Raw genomic sequence first — 12,582 nt, 5'->3', positions numbered from 1 at the left:
GATGAACTTTGGGTTATGCAAATTATATCTCAGTAGAGATGTTATAAAAAATATTGTAGAGTTGACAATTCAGTTTCAGTAGTGCTTGTCAGAGTTATAATGAAATGTCAAAGATGTGAAGTATCCAAAATAATTAATATAATGAAATGAGACTTGAGAAAAATCATTAAAAATTTTCAGGTGATTTTAGGATTCAAGTTTTTAAAAAAACTATAACAATTTTAGTGTTTATGATAATGTAAGCAAAAAGCCAAATAAATTTGCAAATTATTTTTTTAGCATTTGATAAAACTGAAGCAGAAAATAACTAAAAATGTGCAAAACAACATATTTATCATTAATTAACTATGACACTTCTGAAACTTTCATTTGAAATTATTAACAAGATTTTAATACATTTTTTCTCTTTTTGAATCCTAAATATGAATTTTTAGCAGCATCTATGGAATCATAACAAATTAAGTATCAAGCTAGATAACTTAGAACAAACAAGAACTTCCAAAAATATATTTTTTTTAAAAAAACTGAAATAATATGCTATTAGAACTTGTAAAAAAAGGTACTAACAATTGTTAGACAATTAATATTCCCTAAAATACAGATTAATACTGCCAAATCTCAGAAAGTAATATAAAACATATAGACTGCTCATGGTAGTAGTAAGAAGAAGAAACACCAAGTACTCTTAACTACAGGAAACAAACAGGGTTGCTGGAGGGGAGATGGGTGAGAGGGATGGGGTAAATGGGTGATAGGCATTAAGGAGGGCACGTGATGTGATGAGCACTGGGTGTCATACGCAACTGATGAATAACTGAACTCTACATCTGAAACTAAAGATGTACTATATGTTGTCTAATTGAATTTAAATAATAAAAAAGGAAAAAAGAAACACTGTATAATAATGTTAACACTGAAAATTTTTAAATCAATACAAAGTAAAACAGATTTGATATTTAAAATACACTTTAAAAAAAAGAAGATGGTTATCAGGTCAAGGGAAAATGTACTAGCTATTTAATAACAGAAAATATGGAAAGTCAAAACAACCACATCCAAGACTGGTAAAATATAAATTTGGGCCAACTCTGAATTTCAAAAAAGCCAGATGAAAGATTTTTTTAAAGTCTTCGAAAAACAGGATTTCTCAAGAAAATTAGGATTTATCAGGTCAAAATTTAAGAGAAGGCAAGATCCCAGAGAGGTAAGCCCAACACTCAATACTGCTTTTGTTCTAATAATATTTGTAGATCAGGAAAAAACAACTTACAAACTAAACTATACTTTTGATGGCTCAAGAGGTCAGGAGTCAAAAATCAAAGCCCATGTCCACCCAAGGAGGGGATACTGTCCACATTCAAACTCAAGGCTATACTATGAGATATAAAGGAACAGCCCTAAAGTAAAACAAGACCTGGATAATCCATAAAATCTCAAGTTTTGAACTTTCAGGTGTCCCGATAATGATGGCAATCCTTCGTGCCTGCGTGATAAAGCAAATGAAAATACTTGAAGGGCATAACTGTAAGTCAGTTTTCTGCTTGGTATAAAATTAGGCTTCCCCTCTGAGTCAGTTGCCCAAAAAGACTGAGAAACTGAATAATGAAGAGAGCCAGGCTGAAGGGTACCAGGTAGATTTCTTGCCTTTTCAGGAAATATTTCAGGCAGAAATACTCACTGTAGACTATGGAAGTGTGTACACAATGTCTTTTTACACAGAGCAAAAGATTACATCCAAATTATATATTTTAACAAAAGGAAGTCTGTGGATATATTGTCAGTTGTTCTTTAACTGGTTCTAAAAGGTCAGGGTAGCATGCAGATATGTGAAGGTTCTATGTGAACAGCTGAGATGGAGCTATGATTATGAAAAAAATATAATTTTCAATAACAGAAAAGATGGACACTTCATCAAGGAATGTTAATAATAAAGGAATTTTATTTACATTTGTATTTATATTTGTCTTGTGATTCCTAGGGGACAATATCGTATATTATTGATATTAAAGCTCTTATGTATGGGAATGGGATCAACAGAACTGACATTTGTAAGCAGATGTTAAAACATGCTAATGGGGAAAAAGATGCCAATGAAGTTATCATCTGGCATAACTTATAAGGATCTCCTTATTACTTTTTCCTAATTTCTATCTGTCTCAGGTTTAAGTCATTTAAGTCTCATTTATTCACTTCAATGCACCAAAGTGTCTGTTGAGCAGTACTATCAGCACTTCATAGTTCCTAGCTCTTTACTTTTTCCAGATGGGTTATGCTATTGAATCCTTTGCTCAATTCTAAATGGTCACAGGTTGGTTTTTCTGGAAATGAGATACCAAGACAGAGTTAAGTGTACAAAAGATTTATTGGGAAGTAACACCTGTTAAAGGAAAATGGAGGAAGTGGATTAATCAGGGAAAGCTAAACTTTTTGCCAACCACCCTGGAACTCTGAAGCAAAGTCTGTCTGTCTGAAAATCCCATACTGAGTAGAAATGGCCAGGTCCTTGTAATATTGCCTTACTCAGTAATTGACTGGAGTTTGCCTAGAAAAAAAAACAGTGTGACCTAGACTTGAAAGCAAAGCTGGACCCTGAAAAAAAACTAAAAGCTGGAGCTCTCAGCTAATGACACATCTGAGAAACCACAAATGGTAATACTATCCTTGTATGTTTCTGTCCTAATCTTACTCATCTAGTTTCAAGTCTTCTCTCTTTAGTCTCAGTAAAATCTTTGATTAAAGGGGACATGCTTTATTTATTTTTACTGTCAGTGATGAGCAGAGAACCTGATACCTAAAAAGCACACAATAAATATCTGAAAAACTTTATTAAATGGCTAAATTTAGCCCCCTAAGTATTGATGAGGTCATTAAGCTTTACTTTCACTTTTGAACCATCATTATTGCTTCTTTGAACCCCAAAAGAGGGCTGAATTAAGCTTAAATTAAATTACGCTTAGCCTCAGGCAGCCCTAACATCTGCCCTTATATACTCTTCTAATATCTCATACTTCCACCTACCACTAAAAGCCACTATTTCCCAGAAGTCTTAATACTCAGGACAACTCCATCTCCTTTGGTCAGACCCATTAGAGGTAAGCAAGTAAAACAGATTTGAATTTGTATACTCCTCTTAGTTCCACACTTTATATAATCAGTCCCTACCCAGTGAGTTTTTCCTAACTCTTCCCTCTCTCCCTAAAAGTTCCTGCATAAGGCTTGCTTGATTATAATTCTTTAAGGCTCAGAGTTTGTTTCAGTGCTAAGGACATTGTAAATATTCAAAAAATACCCATTTGAAATGAACTGAATTGCTGATGGGGCCCCAAAATGACAGATAATAACAAAGGGCAATTTTTAAAGAATGTCATCACAAAGCTTCTTTCTTATAGAATTATATAAGCTGGAACAATATTACAGAAACACATTGAAAATAAAGGTCAGTTTCCAGTATAAAAAAGCACTCTTATTTCACAAAACAACGAAATTTAAAAATAAAATATATATCCGTAAGTTTCTTTTTAACACCTCACATAATTAAAATGAGGTGATCAAATCCACATCTCCTGAATCCAATATAAGATCAACCCTCTCTATATTTTCTTAGTGTCACTTACTGTTAAACTAGAAAAAGAGGGCAAAAGTAAATTCAATATTTCTTGGCTTGTAATATGATTATTCTGATTATTATTCTGATTATTCTCTCCCTCTACCTCCATATTTACCTGAATTTAAAGTAGGTGCACATACACAAATATAATCCTCATATATGATTAGTTAACTTGGATTTATAAAATTAGGGCAAACTCATCCTTCCATGCAAGCTGTGCTGTGCAAACCCCAGGGAATATCATCTACATAGATTATGATGTAATTGCACTTGTACACTGCACACCAGCCCTGATTAAGGAGAGCCCTTTTCTTTCCTCTTACTCATATAGGCCATGTGATAAATCATCTCACCTTTTTAACAGTAAAAAGAGAACTACAGCTCACCAAAGATATACAGATGGCAAGTAAACATGAAAATATGTACATGTCATTAAGGAATTTACAATTAAAGCAACAAGACATTATTAAACATCTATTAGAATAGCCAAGATCTAGAACACTGACACCACCAAATCCTGGCAAAGATACAGAGCAAGAGGAACTCTCATTCATTGCTGGTAGGAATGCAAAATGGTATAGCCACTTTGGAAGAGAGTTTGGCAGCTTTTTTACAAAACTAAATATATTCTTACCATATGATTCAGCAATCATGCTCTACTATATTTACCTAAACAACCTGAAAATTTATGTCCACACAAAAACCTGCACATGGATGATTATAGTAACTTTGTTCATAATTGCCAAAATTTCGAAGTAACTAAGAGGTCCTTCAATAGATGAATGGATAAACTGCAGTACACCCAATGAAATAGTATTTAGTGCTAAAAGGAAATGAGCTATTAAGCCATGAAGAGAAGGAGGAAACTTAAATGTATATTACTAAGTGAAAGAAGCCAATCTGAAAGTCTATATATAGATAGATAGATAGGTATCTATGTCTATATCTCTCTATATATAAAGATATATATATATAGGAAAACATATTTAATAATAATGGAAAAGGTTCATAGGACTGTATTTGAAAACATGTTGTTCTATTTGGTTTTACAAAAATGTTCAATATGGCATGTATATACCATTAGCATTAGTTATGAGAAAAATAAATATTTGGAAGCAAGGAAAAAAATCAATAAAAATATTCTAAATTTTAACCAAATCAGCATATCTAAAGCAAATCTTACTTTAGTATAGATGACTGCCATATTAGATAATGTCCAGTGCCTCCAGGAATCATACAATGGCATAAAGGAGTACAAGATGTGAACATTCAGTGTATTAAAAGTGGTTCCAAGTAAGAAATCCCTTCCAGAGAAATTGGATTAGATTGCCTTATTGATCTCTCTCCTCATTTTGTTGCTAACCAGGGAGAACATATGCACCCTCTCCAGAAAATGTGTCAAGATAAAGGGTATGTAATTCCAACCTTCATGCTTCAAGAAGGGAAGGTGTTGCTCAAGTTCTAAGGAAAAAAAAAATAGATCATGATTCTAGGAGATAGGCTGTCAGAGAAGATTGAGATCTACAAGATAGATTTGTTCTTTCTTTCCATGAGGTTGAAACCCTTAAGGTTCCTGGCCATCACTCTTTTTTACCTCTTAGATGCTTTCTCTCCTTCCTAACAACATATGATTAAACCAGCTTAAGGAAGCTTTAGATATAAGAGTGCGGGGGCAGGAAGAAGGGGAGCAACTAGGCTGCCTCTGAGATAAATATATGGCAAATTGCTTTCCCCTCCTCTGAATCTCTTTCCTTTTGGCTCCAATGGGTATGACTTTCTCTTATATTATATCTCTTCTAAAATTCATGTTTGCAATATAGGAAATAAGTGGAAGAATAATGCAAAGCTAACAAAGGATAAATAATGAAGAATATCTCATAGTCTAGCCAAGGTTACTAAAATTTTGCAATGGAATTTCAGGCCAACATTCCAGTTAGAAACTGCTTTGTTTGCTATTACTCCCTATACATACATTTTCCACAGTAACCTTTGAGGAAAAGGGTTGACTGTGTCAAAGAAAATTTCAAATATTCTTGGGTGTCCCAGCAAAATCCATCATAATAGTATCTAAATTTCCCTAAAATACATTATAATAATATAAAAGCTTCCCTAAAACTTGATCTAATTGACCACCATAATTCTGTATCTATGTTCCTCCTCTGCAAAAGGACTAATCACCATTTGACCATGTAAGCCATGGATAAATAATGTCCCTAGCAATTGTTCCAGATCCTCAATTTCCTCTGATCAATTTTTTTAAATCAGATTCCTTACTCATGAATCCTGACTTTTGGTTCTGTATCTCCTTTAATAGCTTAAGCATGCACCATAAATTCTGGATGCTTATATGGACTTCTGGCTTTGCAGCACAGCATTTTTTTTTTATTGTCATGTTAATCCCCATACATTACATCATTAGTTTTAGATGTAGTGTTCCATGATTCATTGTTTGTGCATAACACCCAGTGCTCCATGCAGAACGTGCCCTCTTTAATACCCATCACCAGGCTAACCCATCCTCCCACCCCCCTCCCCTCTAGAACCCTCAGTTTGTTTTTCAGAGTCCATCCTCTCTCATGGTTCGTCTCCCCCTCCAATTTCCCCCCCTTCATTCTTCCCTCCTGCTATCTTCTTCTTTTTTTTTTTCTTAACATATATTGCATTATTTGTTTTTCTTAACATATATTGCATTATCTGTTTGTACAGATCTGAGATTCAACAGTCTTGCACAATTCACAGCGCTTACCAGAGCACATACCCTCCCCAGTGTCTATCACCCAGTCACCCCATCCCTCCCACCCCACTCCCCACTTCAGCAACCCTCAGTTTGTTTCCTGAGATTAAGAATTCCTCATATCAGTGAGGTCATATGATACATGTCTTTCTCTGTTTGACTTATTTCGCTCAGCATAATACCCTCCAGTTCCATCCACGTCGTTGCAAATGGCAAGATCTCATTCCTTTTGATGATGCAGCACAGCATTTCTTAAATAAATGTACCTTGAACTCACTCCTGTAGCTCCTTCCATTTTAGGTTACGATGCAAATGGGGCATTTTATGCCTTTTGGACCAAGCACATTTCATCCCCAAACAGGAGAAAAACAGACACTGATTACTTATCTAATTACTAAAACTTGAATTCCACCCTTTACTAATCAATCCTTTCCATTATTTGCTCACAGCATTTTTAAAAATGAACTCACAGTATTAAATACCAATATTTTATTACTTCCTCCCTTTTCCCTACTTCTTAACTTTTAAAAATGTTTCTTGGATCCTAGGTTCTCTTAGGCACTCTATGGCATCACTTACTCTCACTATAGTTTCTAATTAATCAAGCACTAAGTCACTTATGACTAGATATGTAAAAAAAAAACAAAAGAATAGTATACCAAATAAGTGAGCTAAAGAGGAGACTACAAATGAAGCTAACAGAAGATGGAACAACAATTTTATACAGAAAAAGTAAAGACTCGAAGATGAATCTTACAATTAAGGATCATTTCAATTACTCTAAGAAATTGAGCTGAGCAACTTCTACAATGTTTTATGAATAGTAGCTATAAAGAGTGAAAAAGCATAGGAAAATGTACATATTTATTGAATATGAAAGAATAGTTCTTTAATATTCTTAGTTCTTTAATATTCTATAGTATAGTTCTATATATAGTTCTTTAATATTCTAATAATAGTGACATGCTTAGCAGAATTCTATACTATATTATACTATAGTATAGTTCTATATATAGTTCTTTAATATTCTAATAATAGTGACAGCTTTAGAACACTCCTTATAGTGAATATATTTTCCAATATTTCTTAACATTCAAAATACTTCCTGACAATGATATATTCTATGTAATTTCACAGATATTAAATAAAATACCTCTATAATATGAATATTTTATTCCTGTTTATGCACATATACCAGTCACTTGCCATAATACAACATATATCCATATATGTATATAAGATTTTGCATATGGATATAGGGCTATGTATATATACATAAATCCGTATATGAGTGTGTAATTATTTTATAAATACATAAATATATACCCAAATTGGTTGTCAATTAGATATATACCATATGCAACATTCAGTGAAAGTTTCCTCTGCATAAAGCATTTAAAAAAGTAGGTAACATACCTGAAATCAGTGAGTTTATATTCTATATAGAGGGCCAAAAGACACTTCAAATGAATCATACTTTTATAGAGCATAATATCATCTAGAACAAATTAATACAGTTGGCACTGTGTGCTAATGAGGAAAATGTTTTGAATGGGATACATCTGCCTTTAAACCTGTTTTTATTCAATGGATAATTTTTTGTGGGTTTTAAGGGCTTGAAGGTATTCCTGTGCTATTTCTCAAACACATGTCCTCACTAACACTGAAATCAGAGACTAATGACAGTCTGGACTTTTTGTCATCCTTTCTAATCATGTTAATATAATGGAAACATTTGTAGTACAAGCAATTTAGACACAGGCCCACATGTGAAGGAGTTTATCACAAACAGTGCTTTACACATTATTAAAAGTTTGCTCTAGTTAGTTATACTACAATGCCAAGTCTTCACTTCTACCATTACATAATATCCAAAAAAAACCAAAAAACAAAAAACTCTAAAGATAAAAAAAGCACAAACTCTGGAGTCAGAAGACCTGAAGTTAATTAAGTCTTAGCAATGCCACTCAATTGTGTGGCTTTTGTTAAGTTAGTTAACCCATCAGAGCATTAGTTTCCTTATTTATAAAAATGAGATAAAAATACCTATCTTACAGTGTTGTGGAGAATAAATTATAGAATACATGCAAAATATCTAGCACAGTGCCTGATACATAGTAGCCACTCAATAAATAAAATCTTCGTTCTATTTTCAATGTGTCCTCTAAGCAATACATAACAGCATAAAACAATGAATGAATATATATAGTATCATCAGTCTTTAATAAACTAAATACTTTTTTAAGTTTTCAACTACTATGAAGAGATTTTTACATTAATGTTAATAACTACTTGTAATAATCAATAGAAGAAAAATATATATACAAAACATAAATTATAAAATGGTTGTAATAAGAATAATGCACCACAAAAATTATATTTGTGCTCTGTTATTATATGACCTTTTTTCATCAAGAAAATCTCAAGCAGAATATTAATAATAAATGGAAACTATTTAAAAGAGAATGAAGAAATTTTACTAATGCTACATAAATTATAACTATAGTATCTTAAATAAAAATATTTTAAAGATAAGTAAAAAATTAATTATACTTACATGTTTCCAATGTGTAAGCTTTCCCGTTATATTAGTTTCAGGCTGAAAAAAGAGATCCTTGAAGAGCCTGGCTTCATATCCTTTTTGTATGTAAATCCATTTTGTTTCACATTCACTAATAAATTTCTCCTGATGTTTTTTGCACAACAACAAGGGGCTGAATATAAGGGGGAAATTGTCATTTAGTTTTTTGTTTGTTTGTTTTTTTAGTTTTTTTTTTGCCATAAAGAAAGAAAACTACTCATGAGTTCACTTACACCTTTGAAAACATGGCAGTAAATTTAATGTGATAATTTGTTTTCATATTACTACTATATAAAACTATTTAGGCACTAAGGTTTGCTCATCATCATTCACCAAGGGATGAATGAGTGCTGAGAAATCTCTGGTGATATGAATCCACAGACAATTCTGTACAAATGTTTGGCTATGTATTTTATAATATAATGGCAAGAAGAACATGACTAAATTATCTATAGAAATATAAGGTAACCAGTATGAACTCTTTTGATTTTTCTGCTCCAGTGCAGAAGTCAGTAACACTCATTCTATGTGATGAAATAATAAAGTTGTTTGAATTAAAATGATGAACCAAATAGAAAGATTACAGTTGCCATTATTATTAATTAGCAGAGGTAAAACAAAATTAACCAAGGAAAGCAATTTTTCCCATTTTCTAGATTTTTAAAATGGGCTCCATCTATTCATTTCTTCATTCAAAATATTTTTGTTGATGATCTAGTGTACAATATAGTAAAAGACTAAAACTTATAATGGCTTTAATAAGGTAGAAGTTTACTTTTCTCTCATGATGACCAGTGGGGCAGCTCTGTTCTATAAAGTCATTAAATCTTGCCTCACCCTTTTCAGACACACTGTCAGCAACCCATATAACTGATGCATTCCAGCCCATGAGAAGTGAAAAACATGTAAACAAAGAGGTTACAATTATCATTTAGGTACTTCAAGCTGCAGTTGTACTTATTACTTCTGCTCACTTACAAATGTAACAAAAATATAGTCAGATAAGCACACATAGCTACAAATAAAACAGGTTACTGAAATCTTAGTGGTCACCTAACTGCCAAAAGAAGAAAAAGTAAGGGATTTTTCAACAAAAAATATTATTCTGAAAGTGACCAATATGTGCTCTGTGAAGAGAAGAAAGTCCCCAATACCATGAAGCTTATATTCTCTTATAAGTAAAGATAGATAGGGGCGCCTGGGTGGCTCAGTCAGTTAAGCATCTTGCCTTTGGCTCAGGTCATGATCCCAGGGTCCTGGGATCGAGCCCTCCCTGCTCAGAGGGGAGTCTGCTTCTCCCTCCCCTCCCTGCTCCTGCTCTCTCTTTATATCCCTGTCACCAGCTCTGTCTCTCTCTCAACTAAATAAATAAAATATAAAAAAATAAGTAGAGATAGATAATATAGTAATAAAACACTAGAGATATGTGTGAATTGCTTTTCACACAGGCTGGATTGGGATAGTAATACCGAGAAGAAACAAGATATGGTGGTAATCTCAGGAAACAAACACACAAAAATTCTAGTAGAGCAAACAGCAAGTACAAAAAGCTAGTCAGAGCAGGTCACTGGGATGGACAATCATTGTTGAGTTTTGAGAAAAAAGTAGCTTTGAATAGAATCACATTGGGGAAACAATTTCTGGGATACAGTTGTGAGGAGTTCTGTGGATCCTCTCCCCAGTGAAACAACCATTTAAAATCTCTGGAAATTGTCTTAAGGGCATATGGCAAATACACAAATATTTATTCAATAAAATCTATTATATCTCAGTAAGAACAGTGAGACACTGTTGAATTTAAACAACTTACCCTCTCTTTTCTCTCTTTCCCCTGACCCAAGTTCAGACTACCAGAAGTTCTACTCCAAAAAAGGCGAAACCAAGAAAACACAGGATCCCTTCCCTACCTTGTTCCAGTCGAGGGCTATAGTATCATTGCAAGAAATACCCTAGCCTGGGTCCATGTTTTAGAGAATCTATTTCAAGCAAGAATGTCTGAGAGAACTTGGGTTCTCTTCCTCCTCTCAGAACTCACTTATAAGGCAGAAGCTCTAACCCAGGTGCAATAGGTAGAGAATCCTGGAACCCTGAGAGCCCTTGCCCTCAGAAAGAGATAAACACTTAAAAGGAGAAGGGTAGATCTAAGAGAGTAGAAAGCTAAACTAAACCATCTTGAGGTTTACCAAAGAGAACTAGGAGAAGAGACAGCTAAGAAGAGCCCTTCTGAGATCTGAACAAACTGCAAAAACTGGCCTCAAAGATTACTTTTGTAAAGAGCCCAGTTTTAAAAGATCACACTATGGAGCAATTTATTTCCCAGGATATTGTTGAAAACAATAGTCAGCTGGCAATTAGTGAAAGCTAATAATAGGTGTGATATCAAAGGAGTTCAGAATAGCCTAACAGAGAAATCAGAAAAAGAGAAACTCAAAGAGAGCCCTGCTATAATCACTGTCATTTCAAGGGTGACTGCACCTCGCTAAAAGTTTGCCCTCTAAGGAGCAATACCAGAGGCTACCCAATGCAGGGGAAATAAAGTTTACTAAAATAGTCTAGCCAAGTTATTAAACAAATAAGTCCTGGGTAAGGAGATCAATCAAGGGTGGTTACAATATACTATTAAAATGTCCAGTTTTCAACAAAAAAAATTAAGAGGCAAAGAAACACAAAAGTATAAGCAAAGAGTAGGCCTTTAAAACTGCCTTTGAAAGGGACAAATCACAGACATAACAGATAAATACTTCAAGGCAACTATTATAAATATGTTTAAAGGAAATAAGCCTCAAATAAGTAAAGAAAGGTATAAAGACAATATCTTTTCAAATAGAGATTATCAATAAAGACATAGAAATTACAAAACAGAACCAAACGGAAATTCTGCAGTTGAAAAGTACAGTCACTGAAATGATAATTTTGCTAAAGTAGTTCAACAGATTTGAATTGGAAGAAGAAAACATCAGAAAACTTGAAGAGACTGATAAAGATTATGCTGATAAACAGAAAATAATGAAGACAAATGAACAAACCCACAAAAAAAAATGTGAGATACAATTAAGTCCACCAACATATGAGTAATGGGACTTACCAGAGCAGAGGAGATAGAGAAAAGAGACTGAAAAAAATATTAGAAGTATTAAAACATTCTGAAATCTCATGAAAAACATTAATCTACACATCCAAGAGCTCAAAAAAACTGTAAGTAAAATAAATGCATAAAAATCACATCCAGACATATCATAGCAAAATAGTTGAAATCCATGTGCACCTGGGTGGCTCAGTAGGTTAAGCATCTGCCTTCAGTTCAGGTCATGATCTCAGTGTCCTGGGACTGAGACCTGCATCGGGCTTTCTGCTCAGTGGGGAGTCTGCTTCTCCCTCTCATTCTCCCTCTGTGTGCTCTCTCTCTTTCTCTCTCTTGCTCTCAAATAAATAAATAAATTCTTCAGAAAAAATAGTTGAAATCCAAAAATCAAAGGGAAAATCCTGAAAACAGCAGAAGAAAAAGCCTAGCCATGCACAAGCGAACCCAAATAAGATTGACTGCAGACTTCTCACAAGAAACAATGGAGGTCAGCAGGCAGTAGTATGACATAGTCAAAGTACTAAAAAGAGGGGGAAAAAATCTTTCAACCAAGAATTTTATATTCATCAAAACCATCT

General features: G+C 33.6%; 1 protein-coding gene across 1 annotated transcript in view; it reads right to left on the bottom strand.

Annotated features, from left to right (window-relative positions):
- The window catches only part of LRRIQ3 (leucine rich repeats and IQ motif containing 3), a 193,398-nt gene that overhangs the window by 81,694 nt on the left and 99,122 nt on the right, over positions 1-12,582 (bottom strand). Inside the window, exon 5 of the mRNA XM_036084757.2 lies at positions 8,899-9,055. Within this exon, the coding sequence (XP_035940650.2) occupies positions 8,899-9,055 (157 nt within the window). The remainder of the gene's footprint in view (positions 1-8,898; positions 9,056-12,582) is intronic.

The sequence above is a fragment of the Halichoerus grypus genome, chromosome 5 (assembly GCF_964656455.1).
Source record: "Halichoerus grypus chromosome 5, mHalGry1.hap1.1, whole genome shotgun sequence".
In the NCBI taxonomy this organism is placed as follows: Eukaryota; Metazoa; Chordata; class Mammalia; order Carnivora; family Phocidae; genus Halichoerus; species Halichoerus grypus.
Note: the sequence above shows the minus strand (reverse complement) of the source record. Positions and strands in the feature narration are given on the sequence as shown.